Source organism: Strix aluco, chromosome 1 (genome assembly GCF_031877795.1).
Source record: "Strix aluco isolate bStrAlu1 chromosome 1, bStrAlu1.hap1, whole genome shotgun sequence".
NCBI lineage: Eukaryota > Metazoa > Chordata > Aves > Strigiformes > Strigidae > Strix > Strix aluco.
The window spans coordinates 46,309,828-46,334,930 of NC_133931.1; the positions used below are offsets into that span (position 1 = coordinate 46,309,828).

The 25,103-nt window shown below is 38.1% G+C and overlaps 1 protein-coding gene across 5 annotated transcripts in view; it reads right to left on the bottom strand.

The window, feature by feature from the left end:
* SPIDR (scaffold protein involved in DNA repair) overlaps window positions 1-25,103 on the bottom strand; it is a 205,366-nt gene that overhangs the window by 20,647 nt on the left and 159,616 nt on the right. For all 5 annotated transcript variants that reach the window (XR_012622636.1, XR_012622637.1, XM_074819713.1 and 2 more), the window contains exon 11: window positions 7,359-7,517. Coding sequence is in view for 3 of the 5 variants with exons in the window: in XM_074819713.1 (XP_074675814.1) it covers window positions 7,359-7,517 (159 nt within the window). In the remaining 2 variants the exon portion in view is untranslated. The remainder of the gene's footprint in view (window positions 1-7,358; window positions 7,518-25,103) is intronic.

Consider the following 25,103-nt stretch of genomic DNA (forward strand, 5'->3'; position numbering starts at 1 on the left):
AAAAACTTTTAAAATTTTGCTCTGTGAGTCTAATTACTAGTCACTTAAAAAAAAAAAAAAATTATCACAAAAGGAGAGACTCCTAGAAAAGGAAAAGTAGAGTAAGAAGTGAGAAGAAACAGGCTCAAGGATAAAAAAAAGAACATGTAAAGTATTCTGAATAGCATTTTTTTTACTTCAGAGACAAGGACTCTATTGTAATATTCTATAACTTTTCTTTGAAAAAAGAAAAAAAGACTGAATCCATACCAGGAGAAGGACAGAAATCACCTATCAGATTCTAAATGACAGACTCAACTCCCTACTTCCCACGCCAGACTGAAATCTATGTTTGGTAAAAATCTTTTTGTCCCATACTAAATATGTAGATGTCCACTGTTTATTACCAACACAGTAAGACCATCAGTAACTCCATGGAGTGTTATAGTATAGACTTCCATAGAAGTATGGACTTAGGACAGGCAGTCCTCTACCTACAGGTACTCTTCTCTTCTGTAAACCCACATCTTCAATATTCACTTATATATAATGATACTTTTATATATGTGTGTGTGCATGTATATACATATGATACACAAAGTAATACTTTTTAGTGTCCTTTATTTTTATTATCCAATGTGCTCAAAAGGCATCCCTCAACTTAAAACTTTCCTTGCTGAACTTTGGTACATCTTTTCTCTGCATCCATAAATGCAAACTGCCTGCTGTGTATCCAGACAGCAGTCAGAGAATTTTAAAGATTTAATACTGTTAAACAGGCTAAATACATAGCTGAGAAAATGCAAAATATACATGCAACATGTGCAGAAGTTAATTGTGACCCATTTAACAAAACGGCTTAAACTACTCCATAGAAAAATTACTGGACAATAACAAGCGAAACTAATAAAATAGTATTTACGTTTCCCTCCTCACAATTCTTGCCATAGATGATGACTGTGCTGCCCTGTACAGAAGAAGTTGCTTTCATTTGCTCACCTAACCACCTTCCTTCTCAGTTTCATAGCTCAGCAGGAGACACTTTCTGCTTCTAACCTTCCTGGCTTGTTTTGCTTTTTACTGCAAAGTCAGATGGCATACATTCATATATGCATACACATGTTTGCTCTATGATTTTTGATAAAAACATACAAATAAAGAGAAAAGATGTTGCAATTATATTTAGACGCCCAGTAAACTGATAAACCAGTATCTACATTACCAGCATATCTACTCTGATCCTGTGGAAATTTAATTCATTTCACACTACAAGCTATGCTACAAAAATCAAACAACTTCAAATTTTGATTTTTCAAAACTATATTTCACTGACTCTCATTTGACAACTTATTTCATAACTTAATAATGAGATTTTGCTTATTCCTCTCACAAGCATGAAGTTTCATCTACAGTTGTGGTCCAAGAACTTTGTGTGTGAAATACCTGATTCAACTTTTAACATTACAGCTTACAGTTTGGGGGATTTTTCAATTTAATAATCACATCACAGGTTCAGAGGAAAATTACTACAGGGAGAAAACATCAGCACTATCAAAGAAAGTAGAAGGAAAACAATGCCCATAACTAGGAAAAGAAGAAAGCCTGTGTAAGGTTACAGTAGGGGACAGGAAGAAAGATGCTAGGATTCTCCTCCAATGTCTTCCACAGCTTTGCTCTGGGAACTCAAGACTTGGCATTTCTCTGTTTCCTCCTCTCCTACTCTCCCAATTCTAGTCTAAAATGAAAGAGTTTTCTTTTGGCAGTATCAGTCTCAGTTATTAAGAACTCAAAAATCAAGTAATTCCTAGCCGTCTGTGAAACATCTCCTTGCTCAAAACTAAAAAGAAACAGTAATAATCACCTAGACTGCATAAACTTCAACTATCAAAAGACAAGCAATTCAAATATAAAGCTGATACTGTAGGTTAGATCTCTCTTTAATTGTCCTATTAAGATCTTGCAGTGCACAAGCTATGCAACACTGTATTTTCTCAGACTTGACTAATAAAAGAAACAAAATAATAAAGTAAAAATTTGAGCTTACTAAACTGGTATCTTAGTCAAAATACAAACAGGGAGGAAGGGTTGCTGGCTTTTCTTCCCTAAGTTTTGTTTAGATATATGAAATTATTTTGTGGAATAATTTATTTACATACTTTAATAACTCACTATAGTACATTAGAAATTACACATACTACATTAAAAGACTATTATAATATAAAAGTACTTTTGATTCAATATGGATATTCCTACGTTATTCTCCCATGCTGCTTACTAAACATATTCATGACAGAAGCACTCAAGATACAAGCAGCAGTCCATGCTTGTTAAAGAGAAGAAAACTCAGGAAAAAAAGTTAATTTCTGATACATAAGCAATCATCAAAAATAATAAAAATGTAATGCAAGTATTCAAAAATTCAATGTGATTACTGAAATTATGCTTTAAATGGAACTCAACTTTTAACCACAGCAATTACCGACGTGTTTCAGGACCTCAAAACCTCAGAGACGTGGGTGGCTCTTTTAGATGGCAGTCTTTTTGGAGGAGGGAAAACCAAAGGAAGGAAGTTATGACTTCCTTGCTCTGTGGAGAGTTCTTACTATTACATTTCCTGTCAACGTCTAGCAGTCGAAACACTTTCTTGCATAGCAGTTAGCAGTGGTCCTCTCTTCTGAGTGTAAAGCAAAAAGAAGAGAAAGTATACGGTGAAGAGTAGAAGGAAAAGGAGAGAGATAGAGGCCAGAGAAGTATGTGACTTAAACAAAAAAAGAAAAAAAAAGAAGAAAGAAAACCCTCAGGCACAACAGTGACCAATACCACAGACAAATACAGGGAGATTTCACATTTCAGTGCCTAACATTTGAAAGTTTAAAATGACAAATAACAGAAGCAAACTTTATTTGAAAACGCAAAATTTCTCAGAAACATAACACTGGTTGATGAACTCAATGTTCAGAGTCTACTTACTCTAGAGGAAAATGCAACAGATAGTACAACCTGTCATGAGTTAAAGGTTGGGTCAAGTGCCAAAGCTTATGAGTTGATGTATCCTTCAGAGCGTTTTATCCTATCCAACATAAGTGTGGATTTTAGCACTATGCATGCAACAGTTCTATCTTCTTTTGAAACTTGTTAAGCATTTTTCCAATTTAGGGACAAAATTCATACTGACATCCTGTATTAATTATGTATTACATTAAAGCATTTCTTCCTCCCTGCTCCATTTTTAAATTGGTGTCATCTTTCTGTTCTGCTGAACAGAAACTCTTCATATTTCTACCTTATAAGAAAGCATAAAGAGAAGAAGCAGGTAGGTCTGCTATACTCAGCAGTAAAACAACTCGGTGCTTGGCAAATCAGGTGAAAAGACACAAACTGTCAAAATCCAAATTATTATTCTGTGTGGAACTCCAGTCAGGGCTGAAAACCTAAAATTAATATTTTTGTCAATAAAGACAGATACCTAAATACAAAGTTTATCCCAGCTCATTGAAATTAATTTCCGGTAGGAAGCAGGAGACTATGACAATTTGTAGGTTATTTACTCCTGAGGCATTTTAGTGAGTGCTCAGTCCCTGCATCTATTTAGTTACTGGTTATACTGGACATACCTGAAATATGCCTGGGATCTATTAAAACTCTGTGTGTGTGTGTGTGTGTGTTACATGTTAGTTGTACTGCATATGGATTCTTAACCAAAATTCCTGTCTGTAGCAGTACACCATCAAAATCTCACTTTTTCTTTCCCAAGGGGCTGAATTTATAAGACTGACATACGAGGAAGGGGGAGGACAAGAGAGAGAATATACACATCTAAGGTGCCAACACCACCAGCAGCAGATCATGAACGTTCTTCAGTCACAGAATCACAGAATCATTCAGGTTGGAAAAGTCCCTTGGGATCATCGAGTCCAACCATCAGCCCTACTCTAAAAGTTCTCCCCTACACCATATCCCCCAGCATCTCATCTAAACGACCCTTAAACACATCCAGGGATGGTGACTCCACCACCTCCCTGGGCAGCCTATTCCACTGTCTGACCACTCTTTCTGTGAAAAATTTTTTCCTAATGTCCAGTGTGAACCTCCCCTCTTGCAGTTTAAAGCCATCCCCTCTTGTTCTATCACTAATTACCTGTGAGAAGAGACCAGCACCAACCTCTCTACAATGTCCTTTCAGGTAGCTGTAGAGAGTGATGAGGTCTCCCCTCAGCCTTCTCTTCCTCAAACTAAACAGTCCCAGCTCCTTCAATGGCTCCTCATAGGATTTGTTCTCCAGGCCCTTCTTCTCTCTTTAAACGACCATATCTTTATTTTTTGCTGATACTAAGCATGCAGTTCAGGGAACAGTTGTAGGAAAGGCTAGGAGACAAGTATGAATGAGAGGGTGAAAAGAAAAGGTGTCAAGAAACAGATACTGAACCACACATGTGCTGTTAATTCACCTGCTACAATACTGGTTCCTACCTTATTCAACAGCCTCATGAACAGACTGGAAGAACTGCTGGAAATAAGACACTGAACAACCCATGGCAACTTTGCCATGACTCAGCCGTGCCCATCTGTCTTACAGGATTGCCAGAAATTGGACTGCAAAGGGAAACACCACTTCCTCTACTGGACTACAAAGGGAAGGATTTCTTGCAGGGATGGTTTTGGGGAGTATGTTTTACATGGGTTATGGGACTGAAAACAAATGAAAGACCTTCAAATGACCTAGTACAAGAGCCTATTAGTTGTTAAAGCTTATGGGTATTCAAAACCAATATTCAACATTGTTTCTTTCAATATCAGATTACTATAATTCTAATTTTTCACAGGGTTGATCTTGGTCATGACAGGACATGGTTGTCCAAGTTCTTATCCCACTTTTCTTTTGGAACACAAGTGTTTTCTTGTAAGGAGAAGAAATGGATCTAGTTTCTTTAGCACATCCCACAGTATAGGCCCATTCCAAAGACCAAGTCAGGTTTACAGCCAGGTTTTCACCTGGATGTAAAAATCCCCTTATTATAGGTTTTTAGTCCTTGAAATGCAAGTTCAGATCACAACAGCAATTTTAAAATTGCATTTACTGTCATGGTGTTAAATAGTACTTTAAATTAAATACTTAATGATGAGGATGGGTGACGGCCTGGAAAATTTTTTGAATAATAAGTGGTCCAATGACGCAAAAAGCCTGAGAACCTCTTGTATCTGTTAAATGAAGATCTCCTCTGTCTCATGGAGGGACTAAGGAAGCACTTGTCTCTATAGGAGAGATTACAATCCATGTGACTGTCAGACAACATGCACATACAGGATCTTATTAGCCATTCCTGGCCTTCTCCAGATCATGTGCTTCAAAGGCACAAAAAAAAGTAATTACTTTTCCCTTGTATTTCCTACATTTTATTCCTTTTTATCCATTTTAAAAGTCACTGTCAGACTCCAGGAAACAAACAGTTTAAAAGCCATCTCCTCCAAAAAAGTAACTGACATTCTAAAAAAAAAAAAAGGCAGCACTTTCTTGCAGAGCAGACCACATAGTTCTTACTCACTCATGTGCTGCAAGCCAAGGTTGGGCACTCACAGGCATATCCCATCATGTGCTCGGACACACCACTGGCTCTGGAAACCCATTTATCCAGTGGCAATGAGTTCTAGAGTCTAATTACGCTCTGTGTGAGTAAGTACTCCCTTATATTAATTTCAGATATAGATTTACTGTGGTTTCCATCACACCTAGAATGACACAAAACGTGTCCCAACACTTAAAAGTAATAACAAGTTATAAAGCAGAATTTAGGCTAAAACAATTAAGAAAAAAATAAATCCCTAAACAGTTCCCCCACCCACCCATCTTGTACAATGAAATCACGTTTTAACCACTGCACTGTCCCCGAAGCTACACTAGCCTTTTTCTTTTAATGTTTCCTAGCAGGGTTACCACCAGCACAGCTCCAGCTGAGCCACCAGCATTTTCAGCAGTGCGTCTTCTAATCATCCTCAGAATAGCCAGAAGTAAGTTACTGCTGCTTTGAAACAGAATTTACATTAGAAAAAGTCTGTCTCTTATTAGCTAGGCAGAGTACTGGAAACACCAGCAGCCAGTTGTAAAAGTTCATTTGTATCCAGAATTCCAAAGCCATTATTTAATTTGTTTGGAAAAAATGTAACTTGCAAAAAAAGCCAGCAAAATAATTAAATAAGAAGACGTGTTTGTTATTAAAGATCCATAAAAATGCAAGTAGGCTTGAAATCCAAAGGATCTGAAAATTAACACTGCAAGTACATAAAAAGAAAAGCATACTGAATAGGGCTGGCTGGAAAACAACAATTCCATTTTACTAAACATTTCAAGGCTTTGAAATTTGTTTTTGTTCCAATATGAAACAAAAATGAGACTTTCAGAAAGTTTTCATGAAATGAGAATGAGAGAGAGAATATTCACTCCCTCTGGACCTGAAAAAATCTTCCCAACAAAATTGTCTCCAAAATAGATAATGTTTCCATGAAACATTCTGGTTTTGATGAAACAGCATTTTTCAACAGGAAAAAAAGTGTCAGCAGAAATATCATAGCCATTCTAATAGCAAAGGCTTATCTAGATTGGATGCTTGTACAAATAAATTATGTTGAGAATTGAACCAATCTAATTATATTTATATAGATCCCCATGTGAATACTGTATTGCTTTCCTTAGAAAGATACTCTGTAAGATACTTGATCTATTTAATATTTTTTTCTTGATTAAAGGTACTTTATTTTATTCAAAGAACGCAAAAAGAATCACAGAATAAGCAAAATCTGAGAGGTACCATAAGTCAATTTATTACTTATCGGGGTGGATTTTTCTATAAACCTGTGGACATTCTTATTCCGAAATAAGAATGACTTTATGATTTGCAAGATATTTTTTTTTTAAAGAAACTTAAATTGTGCTTCCCAAACCATATAGACTTAATTGAATTAAGCTCTCGTATACTATGGGAAAGTCTGTGCTTGAAACTTCAACCCATACTGGGCAGCACTGTAGAAAAACATACTGTAGTAAACAGTTCTGCAATGAAAGGGAGGTGAACTAATGTTTTTAAGTCTTTGAAACTACTGAAGAGGAAGAAAGTACTCATATTTTATGAAATATTGCATACAGTAATTCTTCTCTATTCCTTTCTCTGCCAAGTGTGCATTTTTGTGTTAGCTTATTTATCCTCATTTTGGTGTATGGTTGGCTCAAGTACTATTGGATGCCCCAAAAATGGCAATGAGGACATTTAATTGAACAAAACCAGATCCAGTTGTTGCAAAGAATATTGATCACAGAAATAAATAGAACGGCAGATCACCTCTGCCTGCCACAGCACGCAATACATGCTCCCAGGAATTGTTCTCACCTTCCTCTTGTAGTTCTTTGCAAAATTTTCATTCCAGCTAAGCAGCAGAATTTTCCTTCCCATCTCCTGCAATACTGCTCAATGTCATCTGCAGAACTTAGGGACTGCAACTGCACTTCACTGAACATACCATAGGCATCCTGGACAAGGAGACATAACCTGCAAAACATTTCTTCATTACTCATTGGCTTCTGTTCACAACAAACTAGTTAGCAAATTTCTGAAAATTATATTACAAGCTTCAGGACAGGGCTTATTCTCTACAGTATCTGGAGAATTTCTACCAAATAATGTATGAATAAACAAAACCAATGTCATTAAAGGTTTCCTCATGTATATTTTCAGGACGTAACAGGGCCATGAAGTGGAGAAGCATGAATGAAAAAAAGTGTAAAGGGCTTGCAGTGGGGATTAGATAAATTAACTGCTATGTACTATGTGGTTTGCATACTTACAAAGAAAGTTGAGTTTTTCCCTTACTTGAGGTGAATTCTGCAATGCAGACAGAGCAATGATCAAGCATGTATGTGCATGTGTGTATAAATATAAAAATTCTGCATAGAAGTAAATAAAGCAACATGTTTCACAAGTAACGATCACCAACAGTGAAACTGGCAAAGCAAGCATTACATTTTCTATAACTTTTTTAAGAGTCCTGAAGGTGCAAAAAAGGAGTGAAATGTCAATTTTTCTTTTTAAAAAAACCAAAAACATGAAACTGCAGATTACTACATTCAATATTGGGTATGAAGAAGCCCAGAGGAACTATTTTAAGGAGGTAATTAAAGAATCTGCTAAACGAACAATTTCATTAAAGTAATCTATGGAAGTAGGGGCTGTAGGGCTGGGAAGTATTGCTTAACCAACTTGCTGGCGTTTCAAGAAGATATTACTGTCATAGCAGATAAGGCAAAATCAGTGGATGTCATACATTTAGATAGTCAAAAATGCATTTCACAAGATTCTGCATCTGAGATGAGCAGCCACGATAGCATGAGTCATGCAGTACTGGAAGAAGGAGGCTGCTGTCTACAAGATTGGTTTAATTGCCCCAGAAAGAGACAGTTAAGCATGGAAACTTTTCAAAGGGAGACAAAAATTACCTTTGAGGGTAGCACACACATCTTTATTTCTAAATAAAACTCAGGGGTGCACTAGGCAGCAGAATTCAGTTTATTTCAAAGGTACATGCCAAAACTACCTTCTCCAGAGCAGCACCATTGTTCACAGCAAGCTAATTCCAGCTGCTTTTGGAGCACATCATATAACACATATGCATCCTGAAAGCATTCGACAGTAGTCATTATATCTTTGTAAAACACATTTTGAATGAAATGAGCTCCTACATTTCTCTGGAAGAAATTTTCTTTGCAGAGAAGCTTAGGAACATGGAAGACCATTAATCACAGTTTCCTTGTTCATTATAAACTAACTTTGGCTTACACCCTTAAGAGGGCTGTATTTGACATAGGATACAACCCTAAAGCCTTTCAGACATCAGCAGCTGTGCAAGTACCAGCTGAGAGTCCTCATTTCTCAGATTCTGATGGTGGTTTTGAGGAGCAGGGAGTGGTAGGACTGAACACAAATGAAGGCTCCCAATTTTCCCGTATCTCCAGTGACAAAGGTCCCACACAAACAGAGTCTTCACCAGGCAAAGAAAGCTTAGGTACAATTCCTCCACAGACTGCCAAGGTTAAGAAGTCTTTTAGCGCCGTGAAACACTGCTCCTACCCTGAGCAATGACAAATATGAGGAAACCAAACACTGTTGTGATGTGTAGGCTGGAAGGATACATACCCTCATCTCTGGGATGAGTGGTGGTCCCAGCCTAGAAAGCAGGTGACCGTCCTAACACAAACCTGTATCTTCAACAGCTCTGTCACTCTTTTAATCTTCTGTATAAAACAATCCGTGAGATGCCTTCTGGATTCGTACGACAAGATCATCTCCAACTCAACAGAACAAAGACTGATGTGCTATGAACATGACAGCTCTGAAGTAGAAAAACTATGGTTGCCTGCTGCTTTCCATGTTAGGACCTTGCAATCAGTTAAAAATTCTCCCGGGTTTTAACTGATTTTACTGAAATTCCTCATGCTATTGTTTTGTTTGGAAAAACAAGAGCTAATATGCTCTGGACATTTCTGAAAATCAGATTGAGTAGAACAGGAAAAACAAAGCAAACAGTTTTGCCTATGTTAACAAAACATTCAGTGACTGTGAAAAATTAGGCCTCTGTATCTTGGAGCAAGCAAGGGCCAACTGAGTTAGTGTCTCAGATCTGATCAGTTCATCAGTCTCTTAACTGATCACTGGAATTTCTCCTATCTTTAGTGAGACATAACTGAACACAAGTAAGTCTCAGACTAGCTGGCACCAAGCTCGTATTAAGTCCTCTGGGACATGTTAATTGCCCAAATAAAATTAGTTTGGTTACTGTCAAAGACATCAGTCACTAAAAGTGCATTTTCCCAGTCCTTTTAAGCCATGTGAAGAGATGGCTGCTGTCAGACATGGTTGTCTCAACATCCTGCATCCCTGGTCACATATTTCCATCCCTTTGTGGTGGCAGCATAAATGGCTAGGACAGGAAACTGTTCTGACCAAAAAATACTATAGCCAAATAATCATCATTATCACCATGAGATCAGCTCCTTGAAAATTAACTCTGTAGAAGTAAACTCACACGTGCATGGAGTACTACTTCTAGACAAGGATGTATCTTCCAGGAGGCTGAAGCTCCCACTCCAGCTGTCTAGTGTATGCAGCACTACATTCAGGTCTTATGATGGGAGAATGGCCATCGTATGACCAAGCTCGATATACAGAAGGAAGAACTGTCTAACTTGAGGCTTATATCACTAAAATTCCCGTTCACACTAGTATTGTGTTCATGATTATTGGCATCATGAAGAAACACAGAGCAGCAGACCTATTGCATCAGACTCTTTCACTGTATTAGGACCGTACATTTGAGCACACGTCCACTATAGCTCTCTTGTTCTAACAGTATCCAAAAGGTAGTAATGATTTCTCAGCAACATGCGTTTAAGATGAATGAATTCACTCACTTGGAAGACAGATTTCATAAATAACCTTCAGATGACCAGTTTCAGACTAAAAGATGAGGAATATCCCAAACTAATGCTATGAAGAGAACTTCACAAACACATGTCCCTTGCTTCAGCCCACTTTCAAAACAGTACAAATGAATGATGACAAAAACTTGAAATATTCTCAACATCATTTCATCTGTCTCACATTAATTTAGTAATTAATGCTATAGGTATTGAATGATGAGCGACAACTGATTTTCCTACTTAATGACTATCACAAAATCAGCTGAATCCCACAACAGACTCAGCAATGCATTTGGAGAACCATTTTCACATACTCTGAAGCAGGTTCTGCTCTTTACAGATTTTGCACATGCTGTCAGCATCACTAACAGTAGTTCAGCTGCTTTCAGAGGCTGTTGATTCATGGCCTAACTTTTTCACCAGCATTGGTTTTTTCCTTGATTTCACTTTATTCCCAGAAAAGTGCATTTGTATTATTTTCCCATGTGTTGCTCTCATATTGCAGCAAACGTTCTTGCAAATTAAGTTTTAGAGCAAGTCTAACTGTGAATAAAGGAACAGTTTGTTCCATGATTTTTCCCCCTTTGAAGCTCACTACCCGGATGAAAGCCACATCTAAACTATGAGACAAGCTGCAAATCCAAAATGAGCACTTGCCCCCAGGAATTCAGCATTTATATTTTGTGCACATCTGCCACAAATACTTTTTTCCATAAAATGTGGGTTTTGTACTGAATCAGTTAACCAGCTAAAACATACCTTTACCAATGCCTTGTCAGTATGCATAGCAGTGAACTGTTTAAAAAAAGGGCAAGATCACCATTTTTATCAGCGGTGCTCATGAAGGGAGGAAATAAGGGCCATCTTTATTTCTGGGACAACAGGATGCAACCCTGCATAAGACCTCAATTTAAAATATGGTTTTGGAAACTGAAATTTCTCATGCAAAGGAGCAGAAAATTCACTCCAGGAGCAAGGGGTGGCAGGAAAGCTGGTAGAAGAGCAAATGGAGGAGATGCAGACTAAGGAAAAGGTGAAGTATGACTCATTCATAATAACAAAGGGGGCGAAAATAGGGAATGATAAGAAGTGAGGGAGAGATTAGCCTTTTTTTTTCCTTTTCTTTTTCTTTTTTCTTTTTTTTTTAAAGTAATGACACAGTAAATCTCATGCGAAAGCTTGGGAAGATTCTGTTAATTTGCTAATAGCCAGGAGCAAGGATGGGGGCTGGGGGAAGATGAGACTGATTACTCTGCATTATTTCTATGACTCTGCTGATCTTTAGGACAAAATGTCTCCCAGTAGAAATCTGAAGAGGATTACAGGATTACACTGCCATGCCCTTCTCCTAGTTAGTCACTCCTCATAGGTAAAGGGTAGAAGTTTTTACTATTAGTTTTTACGCACGAAAAATCGTATCTCTCCATACTGCTGCCTCATATCAGACAGCTGACTTTCTGGAGAGGTAGGGGTGACAAAAACCTTCTTCAGCTTTGGTCACCTCCAGCCTCCTCAAGCAGTTAGTGGAAAAGAGTAAGAAAAAAGATCTTCCTGTGGAGGAGGTGAGAGCGCACAGAGGCCAGAACTGACTGACAACACAGGGATTGCCTTTACTGAGTCTTGTGAAAACAAGCAGCAGAAATTTGTCATGAACAGATCTTAACTAACAAATAATTGTTTTACCCTTGGGTAGGAGGACAACCGTGTGGCCCACAGTAGCTCTTCTCCATGCATAACTAAACTGTGCAGTACAGCATGAGGAGGAAGACAGCCAGGCAAATGCCACCACCTTCTCAGTGCTCAGCAGGGACTTCATTAGTTACTCTTTCTTTGGAAGGGAGGGAAAGGGGGGAATGGGGAAATGCCTGAAAACTAACTGAATTGTATTAGCTCTGATATTTGCTCGTTCTTTATCTTAAGCATCCAAGAGACAGCTGCTGCTGCTTTGTTTGTCGGAAGGACTTCTTATCTCTTTGAGGTGCGGTCCTAGCAGAGGCATAAAGCACACGTACATAAACACACATAAACAAAAACCCCCTCTCCCTTAATCACCAGAGGCACAACACTACCCACACAACTCCAATTCAGCGACTTGTCTGGTCAAGTCTCAAGGTGGAGCTGATTAACTCCTGCTAATATGGCTCAGATTCAAATTGTAACCTGCAGGACACCACCCTACCAGGATTTAATTTATCCCTACTTTATGCACTCCCTGCATTCACCATACCCATATTATCACTGAAAAATCAAAGCTTAGGACACAGATCTAAACACACAGGGACAGCCATCCACCTCCTCCACCCCCTAACACTAGCAGGATTTTCCTATTACAAGCACCATATTCACCAGATCACAAACTACTTCATGTTCCCTTTTGAGAAGTACGTATCTGTTGTAGCCTTCTGTAGGGAGCCACAAAATTCAGTTTTCTGCTTAAAATCCATACCATTTGCTGTCACTAAATAGTTAGTGAAGCTTTGCAGAGCATAACTATGGTTTTAACATTACAAATAAAAATTAATTATGATGATGACTAGTCCCTTCTATGCATAGGTTGCAGAGGTACACAGGTACAGAAGAAAACACAACCACCACTGCTTCCAGTTTATAAGGGGAATATCAAGCTCAGAGAAGAATCCTGGTCATAACTCCCTCCAAGTATAGATGTTTCTAGCACCCTGGCTCGTGATCTGGTTTGAGGCACTGAGACAATCAAAACAGCAATCATTTGCTTTGAAAACTGGTGGTCTAAAATTACTGAAAAGCGGAGTTTGTGATCATGTACATTTTTATTCGGTAATTGTGGAAGATCCCAGAAGGAAAGAAAGGAAAAGGCAGTTCTGGAGTGGCTGGACCTGGCAGAGTGGGACACGGTTAACACCAGACACTCCAGTTCCCTCCAGCAAGAGACAGACTGTCCTTGCAGAAGTATTGGTGGAAACTGCACATGTGACAGGAGCATCACCAGGGCAATGAGCAAGTCTGAAATGCAAAATAAATAGCAGAGGCCTCCCCAGTCTCAGGAATCTTTTTTTTTGCAGACACTTCTTAGCACGTAACAGAATATTTATATAATGCACTTTGCAAATAACTCACTACAGTAACTATACCAAGCCCATCATTTTGGATTTTCCTTGTTTTTCCTTACATTTTTATACATATGTTAAAACAATGAAGAAGAGAGATATTATAAAATAGCTGTTATTTATTTTTATTCACTTTCTTGTAAGAATCACATACTTCAATACAGCCTGGAAAATCAAATGCAACTTCCACGAGGTCTTTCATCAATCCTCGCCTGCTGACTGCTTTTGACATTTCTTCATTCAGGTTAATCCTTCCACCTACTATTTTCTGCCTATGACCTGAAGAAGCAGCACTTCTGTGGGAAACGGTTTTGTGTGTAGAAGAGATCTGTATGAGTCAAACATATCAGCAGGGCTACCTTTTAAAGCAGAACCTGCATGTAGAGAATGGAGCTCCACAGCACTGTAAATGTTCCCACTCAAAATGTGGACCACCACCTGCCTGGTGGGAACTATATGCAGCATCTCAGGAACAGGTGTAGCACAAAAACAAGACAGCTCTTCATACTTGCAATCACAACCATGGCTCTACATGTGACAATTTTTTTCAGCATAAACCATTTCTTCTACAAAGTTTTCATGCGGTACCAAATGAACTTTTTAAACCCCCATCTGACACTGTGTCTAAGTGCACTTTCAAATTAAACTGCTGATGTGTGTGTTTTATTTGTACACAGAATTTTACTCAAAAGTAAACAAAACATTTAAAACCATAAAAAGACATTCCTGACATTCACTCAAACACAATATGGAGCCTAAACTATAATGCCAAACAGTTACAGAGTTGCATTTGCGAAATATTTTCAGAATCATCCAATAGCTCCAGTTAATCATAAATGAATACTGAAGTTGTTCTATATTAATAGTTTAAATCCAAAGTAATTATGCCATGTAAGTGAAAATTGATAGTGATGGTTGGTTTGGAAGACACAGAAAGTTGAGGCAAAATAACTTACTAAGTACTGTCTAAAAGTTTGTATACAGATTCAGCTGCAACAGACCGGTAAGGCCTTCCTCCCTCCAGATCCCCTAGGCATCTCCTCACTACACTGCACGTAATTTATGGTCCTTCTGCTGAGATCCATTCCATACAGTTTGTTACGTAAATAAAAACAATTTTGGGTGGTAACAAAAAAGCAAGCACATCAGATCACCCTAGCTTGTTTCAGACTCACTATGCTGTTAATTGTAGTTGGTAAAAAAAAAAATGATGCACACACTCCTCAGGTTCCTCAGTGTACCATTACTTCAACATGGAATCCCATTACAATCCCTTGGTTATTTCAGGATACAATTCAGAGAAAATATTTTCCTGTATGTCATGATTTACTAATCAAGAGTAAAAATGTACATTTAAGAAACTTACAGGCTCAGCTGAAAACTGCAAGTCTCTCTTATGGATGATCTCCAGTAGAAAAATCATGTTCCAAATATAACGTGTAATTACCACCCAGCCATTTAAAGTACTTATCTATGAATCTGAGGAGGGGTTCTTTGTTTATTTTTTTAATCTTCAGACTCTGTAATTATTGTTTTGGCATCCAAGAACTCCAACAGTCGTCAAGGTGCTGCCAAAAGATCTTTTCTTGCAAGGTGTTCAGCACCCTCTTTTCCAAGAAAATCAGCATTCAGTTGCTGGTTCTGGCAACACCTCACATCATCTTTGCTGTGCTATGTTTCCTCCACGCCTCAGTTCCTTATACGTAAAAACCAGAATAAAAGTCCTGTCTTCAAAGGGTGATCTGAAAGCAATAGCTGAATAATGTGGTGGTATCTAGGAGGGCAAGCCCACAAAGCCTATTCTGTGTGCTAGATCCCATCTGAGTTGGGGTAGGAGGCTGTATATATATATCTATGTATATATATATAGAGAGAGAGAGAGGGTTTCCTTACAGTATCAACCCATTTCTTCTGTGCTACAGGGCTTAGAGAAATCTCAGCTTCCCTTGCAAAACCCTCGGCAAGGGTTTTACAGAATTATAGCATCTGGAATGAAGCAAGAACACCATAGCAGTGGTATTGGGGTCCCTCATCTTTCAAGACCATATTATTTGTGGATACATCAGACTTACTTCTGAACCACACAGACCATGAATGGGATCCTAGAAGATTTTAGTAAAAAAAACCCAAACCAACAAACATGATATATAAAAAAATAACTGCCCATTCAGCACAGAACATCCTAAAATGCATTCTTGGTAGTATAGCATTGCACAGGTGCTTCCCCAGTGCATGGAAAAGGTAAATGAAATATAATAACACTGTAGGATTTCTTACAGATCTGTGTCGGTATTCAATAAGACATTCTGCTGTTTCAATGCCACATCATCCCACCGAACTAGCAGAAAAATATAATATTCATAACAAAAAGCAAAGAAGAAAAGCAGAAGAGAAATCTTGGGGAGGGGGGGTGGGGGGGGGTGGGGGGGGTGGTCCTTCCCTGGCAGAAAGGCAATTTTCCACTCTTTCTCACAGGGTCCTCTGTTTTTCACTTACACTGTTTTCCTTTACTCTGTTTTAGTGGCTGCTTTTCCTAGGTGTGTTTCTAAATGAGGGAGAGGGAGCGTGTTTGTGTGTGCACGTCGCGTGTTTACAAGAGTTATGGTAGCAGTTCTCAGCAGTCCACCGAGAGTTCTAGGAAACGGCCCCTGTTATTTTATTCTGGGTCAATGTCAGCTCATGTCAGGCAGTAAAGATCACACAGGACAGCTCGCTCCATCTCGCAGCCCTGGCCGGAGGCCTCAATGGGAGAGGGAAAGGGAGCGAGCTGCGAGTGGGCGGAGAGCCTTCCCAGCACTCTACCAACCACCGCACGAGGAATTATGATAAACACCACTCTGGAAACCAGATACAACAGTACATTGTGTTCTTCTTCGGAAAAACAACCAGACTTCAGCTCACTTAAAGTAAACAGTTAATCCTGTTTATATTTTTTTCTTTCTTTCTTGATGAGTTGTTAACAGAACAATCTCTTCTGCAAAGCAAATAAGAGGTCTGTTCCTTAAATTCATACTGATTTTCTCTTCCTTCAAGAAAAAAAAAATCAATTTGATATGTAAACTTTCTACTATCGGCAAACAGTGTAGAATAACAATCTTTCTTGGCTTAAACTGACTTAACAAAGTGATGCCAGAACTGAATGAAACCTTTCCCTCACATATTTTATTCTGGAGAACTGAAGTCCCAAAAAGAGCATTCTATTCATCCCTTTTAACTATTCCTTTTCTGACAAGAACAAGCAAAACTGGTTAAAACAAAAAAAATCAGGATGTGCGGTGTCCTTGCAGCCAGAGTGCAGGTTGCCTGGGGAGTACAGGTTAGCTACTGAGCAGGGGGGGAGGCTGTTCCCAGGTTTTCTCTGGGAGGTGAAGAGTCAGACTAATCGACTGCAACTGAGGTAACAAACTGTCATCTTCTTTTCAAAATGTATGCTTACTGAGCAAATTCATGATGTCCCTGAGTTTCAATATTACGGGTGATTAATTAGAAAAGCAGATGGAATTGATTATCTTGTTTTGCTGGAGTCACCACAGCCTACCTATTAACTACTTCTTACTGGGGACTCCAACTGAGTCCACTGAAAGCTACAAGCTTCTCCAAAGGGAATTCTACTTTTTAGCACTCAGGAGTTTAAATAGTTCTGAAGGTCAACAACAAAAGTGTGCTTAACATCCCCAGTCAGTAAGTCTGTTGATTTAGCTATTTATAATCATAAAAATACATGATTTGCAAAACTGAAAGAGGGGAAGGAAAATATTTCCCTGTTTTATTTTTACTCATCTTGCAAGCTCTAAGATTCTGGGTTTTCTGTGCAACTGATGTCATCAAGTACAAAAATGTAAATTCAGGTCTGGGAATGAAAGTCTGATTTTAAGATTTTTTTTTTTTAATATTTTACATGTAAAACTTTTATATTTTTTATGCTTTTTCTGCCTTGAGATCTTAATTCATTTTGCATTTATTTTTAAATCTTTTGCAGCAGTTGCTGAATTTACATCACTCTCATGAGCTCTGAAGCGACAGAGCAGGACGAAGCAACGCTATTTCCCATTGCAGAAACCAGGCTGGGGAGGCAGCTATCAGCAGGCTGGGGTCAGAATCTCAGAGCAGCAGCCTCAGGACTATCATCCCCCCACCCCACCCCCACCACTTTGCCCACTACGGCCTCCAGTCAAGACTGGAAGAGCCAGTATTGGTAGGACAAGACTGCTGGTGAACGCTTCATCTTAGTCCAAGCGCACCCTGTCATCTTGTGCACCTGCACAAGAAAAGCACAGTTGCTCTCTTATGATTGTGGGTTTGGCCTGCCAAATTTGCCCCCAAATTGATGGACACTGCGCTATCTATGAAGGACCCAACTTATGCCAAGGTGATGCAGCTCTGAGCAGAGCGGTTATTAGCTGCAGGACTGCAGGGGAGAATTAATATACTATGGTAAAACCTCCCTCTCAGAAAACCAGAGGACAATGTGGTGGTGCCATGGTCTCTGCTTGTTGGAGAAACTCCTGAGTGTAGGAGAAGAAAGCAATAAACATAAATTGTTTAGGGTGCAGATATAATCCATGTACAAAAGAGGACTCCCTTTGGCTCCCCAAGTTTTGACTCCATGGTGGCTGGCCACCATCACACCCTACTTCAGGAGGGAATGTATCAGCCGAGAGGAATGCGGATGAGACGTGAATCTATGGGAGATTGTTAAGAGATGAGAGATGAAGGAACAGCAGGAGGAAAACATGGAAAGTGAAGAAAACAAATTCAGGAAGAAATGTTCTCTCACATTACCTCTTTTCCACTTCCCTTCTCACACCTTGCTGTTTTCCATGTCTCTGGCAGTTAGAGATTATGGGGAAAAGTGCCATTCTGTGGCAACACTAGTATAATCCTGTGGATGACCTACAAGCATTACTGATGGGCACTTTTCCCAGACACATTTGGATTTTTATAATCAGAAATTATGGACACAACAAGCATTACTGAGAGGAAAGTGCAGATGGCAGAAGTCTGCAATTTGAAAATAAAAAATAAAGTTTTGTTGCCCTTTTAAGCTTCCATTTGAACTTTTTTGAATGAGAAATCCCATTTTCCATTATAGGTCGAATAAAGCTTTATAAATTACTTTTAGGTAAGCAGCCATTATCCAAACCTCACTCAAATTAACATCTTTCCATTGATTTCAATGAGCTTCATTTCATGCTGTATAGCAGGAAGAGGAAACACCTGGGTAGCACCAGTAACATTCCTCCACCTTGATTTCATTCAATCGTTCATGCAAATTCTATGCTTCTATTTTAAAAGTATCTAAACTGAACACCAATCAAGAATCATAAACCGAAGTAATTTTATAAACATCGCACATACAATTTCCTGTAATTCCAAGGAATCATTTTTAGCAGGATTAGAACTTGGAGCACAGCATACAGTACACAAAAAAGAATCTTAAATCTGCCATATTCTGGTTTTGTTTTGCATTTAATTGGGTAATCTTAAGACATGCATAGAGAATCTCTCACTTCTCTCATCACTTTGGTTATCTTCAGATGCATATGGAGATTTCAAAAATTATGTGGGCTAGTGAGAAACATCCTAAAAGAAAAAAATCTCTACTACAGCATCTTAATCACAATTACTCTGTACAGATGATAGTATTTATTTTATATCTCATGCATGTGGAATACTATTTTATTCTAACGACATAATCAGTCATTACACTGGATTTAATATAATAACCCTGGTCAAATACTGAGAAACTACATGCGTGGTATATTTGATTGTGATTTTCCCTCCCCCTATAAAAACAAAACAGTCCTGACAGTAAGAATCTGTTCCAGTATCAGTACAGTATCAGTACAGCATAGTTTGTTCTTATTATTTATATTCCAAAAGAAAGAAAAAAAAAAAAGAAGACCAAATCTAATCAAAACTACAGGAAGAGTTTAGAAAGACAAAAGATAATCATGTAAATTAGAACTGGATTAGAGCCCTTAGTAAACCTATCTATTCATGCCAAAAGAGGTGATTTAATATTCTGTGGTTAAGATTCTGGTTTTGTGTCTTATCCAAAAGAATATCAACAATAGCACATTGTTCTTCTACCACCATGCTGATGTTACAGCCTCTGATGTGATTCAGCACAGACGTGAAGGGAGAAGCACAGCTAAACACAGTTTGGATTTTCCTGAGCTGTCACCCATTGCAGGCCAGCAGGAGATATAACATCACAGCCAAGATAACAAGATACCTTTTGTCTTCAAAACATGCAGTTTCCTGTTGATAGTATTTTGTATTTGTCACACTTGTTGTCTCGTCCTCTTTTTCCTGTCACACATTCCTTCTCTAATTGAGACTTTACAGTACTGCACTAAGGAAACGTTAGGACAGGGACAACTTCTGCATGCCTGTAGAGCATCTGACACAGTACAAGCCCTGATCATCGCGGGAGGATCAGTGCCACAAAACCAGATCAAAGTTTTGGCGTAGCCATTTAAACATCAGTTGCTGCTGCTTATCCTTCTTAACCACAGGCAATAGGGCTAGTACTTGCATTTTCAGAGTCCTGTCAGCATCTTAGCAGTTGCATTTTTCCCTCTCAGGCTCCTCACTGAGTAGGATCTCTTTACTTCAAAGGGTCTCAAACCAGGCTGCTCCTCCAGCCTGGCTTCACCCCCATCACCAGAACAAAGCATTCAGGAACCATGCGAAGGGGATTTGAAGGTTGCTTAAAGGGGATTCCTTCCTACTGGACATGTGATATAAGATACAGAGAAACACCATATAAAAATGGTATTTTACATAAATATAGGCCACATTTTCATGCATTGTCTGTTCTCATGGAACTCACTGTTTGTGGTGTTATCTCCACTACCAGGTAATGTCAGACACCCTTTATTTTGGATCATGTGACACTATGTAACTCACATACTCCTAAGGTGAAGCATAAAAAGAGCCTAAATTTGAAACATGGGAATACACTAAAACAAAATAGACAAAGCTTCCAAACAATATTCTCAAGAATAGGAGACAAAATGCCTATATTTTTAATAAATGTGCTTTCTGACCAGCCATTTTTCAAACATGTTTCCTAACTTCCACCACTTCAAGAAGTGTGAAAATATCAAGACAAAAATACAATAATGAAAACAGTAAGTGAATTCCACTTGGATCAATCTAAGCATTTTGTTTTACCAATTAAAAAAAAACTAAGTTAAAAAATCATAACTGAAATGGAATTTCTAAACAAGTGGTTTCAGAGTAGGAAAATGGCATTGTTTCAGAACATAGCATTTCAGCAATTTCACAATTTTTCAATTGCTTGTATAAGCTTTTCATAAGAAGTTTTCATTTTTTTACAAGGTGATCTGACAGAAAATTATTTCTTTGAAAAATTCCCAACCATTTTTCCTCGAAATATTTTTCAGAACTGTAATGCAGTAACTATTCATTAATTTTCAAGGCTTTGCTTTGACAAAACTTAATTATCCAGCATACCGAAGAATAATTATCCAGTATGCCTCTAAGTAGAAGCAATGCTGAATGGTGAGAGATGGAAATGCAATATACAAATTTTTCCATCTCTCCTTCTCTCACAATAGCTGTAGAAATATATTTGAACAGACAACTTCTTTTTAAGCAGAAGCAAAACTGTAGGGAAACTGTAAGAAAACCTCTCTTGCATGCAAACTTTAAATCACAGAACTCACACAAAATAAAAGTGCGTTTCTGTGCTTACATCTCTTCCTGGTTGTTAAAAATAGCCTATTAAAGCTTAGGAAAAGTAAAAACCTAGTGGAAAATAGGTAATTTTAAAATTTTGAAAGCAAAAATAAAAAAGCCTGGGTCCTCTACAGAAAACCAAGAGGTTGAGACTGCTGGTGCCATCCCTGGAGGTCCAACATGGCTATGGCTGTCCTCCCAGGGGGCTAGCGGGGTGGGGTCCAGGCCCTGATCCTGACCAAGACCATAACACGAGAACAGATGCTGCCTTCGCATGCACCTGAAACGCAGGTACTGGGCTGCGTGTGGGAACTGCAGCCTGCCTGAAAGCAACTGGCTGTTTGGAGGCAGCCAGTGGAGAAGCCCTGTGAGGATCACGAACTCACTAAAGAAAGGGGCTTATTCCAGCCTCCTCCGCTGCCTTGCCTACCTTACTTGGACTCTCTGCCAGGTGTGAATCTAACAGCAAGTGCAGAATCTGATCTGGATTTTACAGTGTAGCTGCACCTATGGAATTCAAAGGTGCTTTACGTGCATTTCCAACGAAAAGGGGGAGAAACACTCATGAGAACTTTCTTGGAAAAAAGGTGGTAATTACAACCTGTACCTAACCCCATTTGGATGTGTCATTATCACTAATTTTAATTCCAAAATGGCAACAGGCATAAACCATATTTCATGGCTCTTTTAAGCTGGTTACCTAAATAGATTCTTTTAATGGCAGTCCCACAAAATATGATAAAAATGTTTTACATATAGAACTAGATTTTTGATTTTTAAAAATTTGCACGGAAGTCTAAGTCACCACAAACTTTCCTTTCTTGACCAAAAGACATCTCTGTAAGCACAGTTAGTTATAAAATATACATGTGGAATTTTTAATTTTTTTTTCATATAGTGTTAAACCAAATACAGAATTGCAAAGGCACAAAAAAGTCATTCTGCTTCAGGGGTACATTCCCAGCTTAGCTTGACCTGATATAACAAGACAGGATGCCCAAGGAAAAGCTTGAAGATTGAGAAAGCATTGAAAAGTAGCAGAACTAGGCAGTAGGAAGAACTGACTTTCTTTAGAAAGGCTAATACTTTCTCAGTTGCTAGCCAAATCAATGCTGAAAATCATATACCATGTATTCAATGTTTTTGAATAATTAAATTTTTATAGTCCAAAAAGTTAATTTATCTACAGCACAAAGAAAGAGTTGTGTTCTTATAGGAAAAACAATTGCGGTATCATCTGATTTGGGATGAGAGAACATTTAATTTAATCCTACAGTTGTTTAATTTGAATTGATAACGCTCCCTGTTTTCCCCCATCCATTTTCCCTTTCTCCCCAATTTGCCATACTATATGTGTTTTTCACTGCTGCACATACTGACCTCTGTATACATCCGGACCCCAAATTTCAATATTAGCTATCAATGAAACATTCTCAGTATTCTTCATTTTTTCATTCCACAATGTGGACACTAATTTTAATCCTACAGCTGGGATGTTAATTATTACAGCACTTATATAAAAAGTATATTCTTTGTATGTTTTAAATTACAATATTTAATTATTATTAAGTTGTTATTACGTGATAGGGAGCTGGGGCAAATCAAATTTGTAAGTACAGCTATTTGAACAACATCCAGTTGACAAAGTGGCAAGAATGTTTTGTAGAAGTCAGTTATATTTCCCTAGTGGGAAATATTGTTTTCTAGTTAAAATATACCAGTTAACAAAAGATTATGGTGAGCAGGGTGGGAAAAGAACCTGAAAGTGAATACAAGTTTTACATGCACGAGTCAGCAACAGAGTAACAGAAAACTTAAAGCATCGATACAAATTGTCTTGGGACCCTAGTTAACTTCTCTAGAGTCAGTGCTTACAAACCTTGGTAAGAAAGCAAGCAGCCGTCAGGTGCCAGAGAGAAACGCTGCCCGCAGTTATTCCAAAATGAGGTTGTAGGAATAGTTTATCACTTCCAAACAACTACTTCAACACCTAGATAAAGGGTGCTGATGCTGGCCTGGAAGGACACATGCTTGTGAAAAGCACTGTCCTCATCACATGTATTTTTGCCTACCTGAAGAACATCAGGGACAATTCGTCTACTTCAACAATGCTTATAAGGTGTTATTTATTCTGGTTTAGAAACACACAAATGGAAACTACTGTTATAACTGTTAAATTATTATAATTACCACACTGATCTTCTTGTTCTGCTGGCTCAGTTTATTAAAGTTGCCAGAGAAGATTGCCTAACCCTGACCACTGTGTTAAGAGTTATGAAGTGGTACAAACTTTGGGTATTTCAGTTGTGGAATGGGTTGCACGATTTCACTATCACAGTGGGTGATACAGAGTAAGGAGGAATGGATCCTCTAGACCTTATGTCCTTTCTAGCTTTCTTACCTGCAGGTTGACTTGACTAACTTTACATTGGAAAACAATTAAAGCATCAATAGACCATTTCATTTGTCCTGTTCACTGTGCAAAAAGGAACCAGACTGCACAATCTGGGAGGAATAATTAATATTAAAATAGACTGTATTTACATCAGAATCTTAAGATATATCCTTTACCTATTTACTTCTCCAGTGGCCATAAAATCTCCAAAGGTATTTTAAATACTCAAAGCAAAATCTGGTAGAAATCATTTGGCATATATTTAAAGTATCTCATCACACAGTTTTACAAGTGTACAACCTAGATGGAAAAATTAGAAATTGTGGTTTATAAAAATTACACAAGAATGGTTACTGGGTAGCCAAACAAAGCTGTGCGTTGCCAGCAAAGCATCAGTAATTTCTCCATAATTCATCATAACAAGCTTCATTCTTTCCTTACTTTGTATATTGGTATACAGGTAAAGAGACGGTTCCACTAAAGAAATACCTCTTAAAGTTCCAACTCTCATGTCACTTACATCATGTAAACAGAGATTTCAAAATAATTTCTGAAGCCTACACCAGGCAGAGATAAAAGTACCATGTAGTTGCACATCACACAAAAATGACTTAGAATCTTATCATGGCTGCTCACAAAGTGATGCTCCCAGAAAGCAAGAATATTATCTTTCAGCACTGGAGCAGCATTTTAATGTACAGTAAGAAACTTCCACACAAGCTTTGCACTTCACCAGGTTTTAGCCAGAAGTTTTTCCGAAATACAACCATGCCAACAGAGAAATGCCTTTCCATTGTCTTTCCAAGTTCTTTCCAACACCTCTATATAATCAAATCAAAATACAATGATCTGTGATGAGGCCAGTTTGCAGTAGGTGGGTAAGACACAGAAGAATGCCATGTGAAAAGAAATAAAGACATCCACTATCTCTGATGACATGACACAGCATTAATCTAAGTAAAACTGCTCAAAGAAAACAGAAATCAGAATTTGCAATGCTCAGGGTCAGTATACTTGGTCTGCCTAGAAACTGACAAAATTACCTTCCATGTTCAACTTGCTTTGTGTAAGATTTGTGATATTAAAAGTGGTTCTGGACTGAAATTTAACATAGGCAATCTCAGGACACAGCAAACTTTTTACATTGTTTTCAAAGTTTTAGTTGAGTAATGAAAGAAATATTAACATCTCCACCTACACTTCCCCACAAACTAAACTTTTTAATGACCAGATTCAGCTAGGAAAATGTTCAGCCTCTCATGATGTGTTTGAATGTCAAGTGTGTTGTCTTAACTATGACTTGAAATCATGTCCACTGAAGGATTTTTCTGTCAAATCATAAAATTCTGTATTTTTCATGCTCTGCAAGAACAGCAAAATTTTAAACTAAACATTTTTTCCATATGCAAATTTAGATAGACACATCTACACACATATATATATCTCCATATATCTACATCTGTATCTCCAT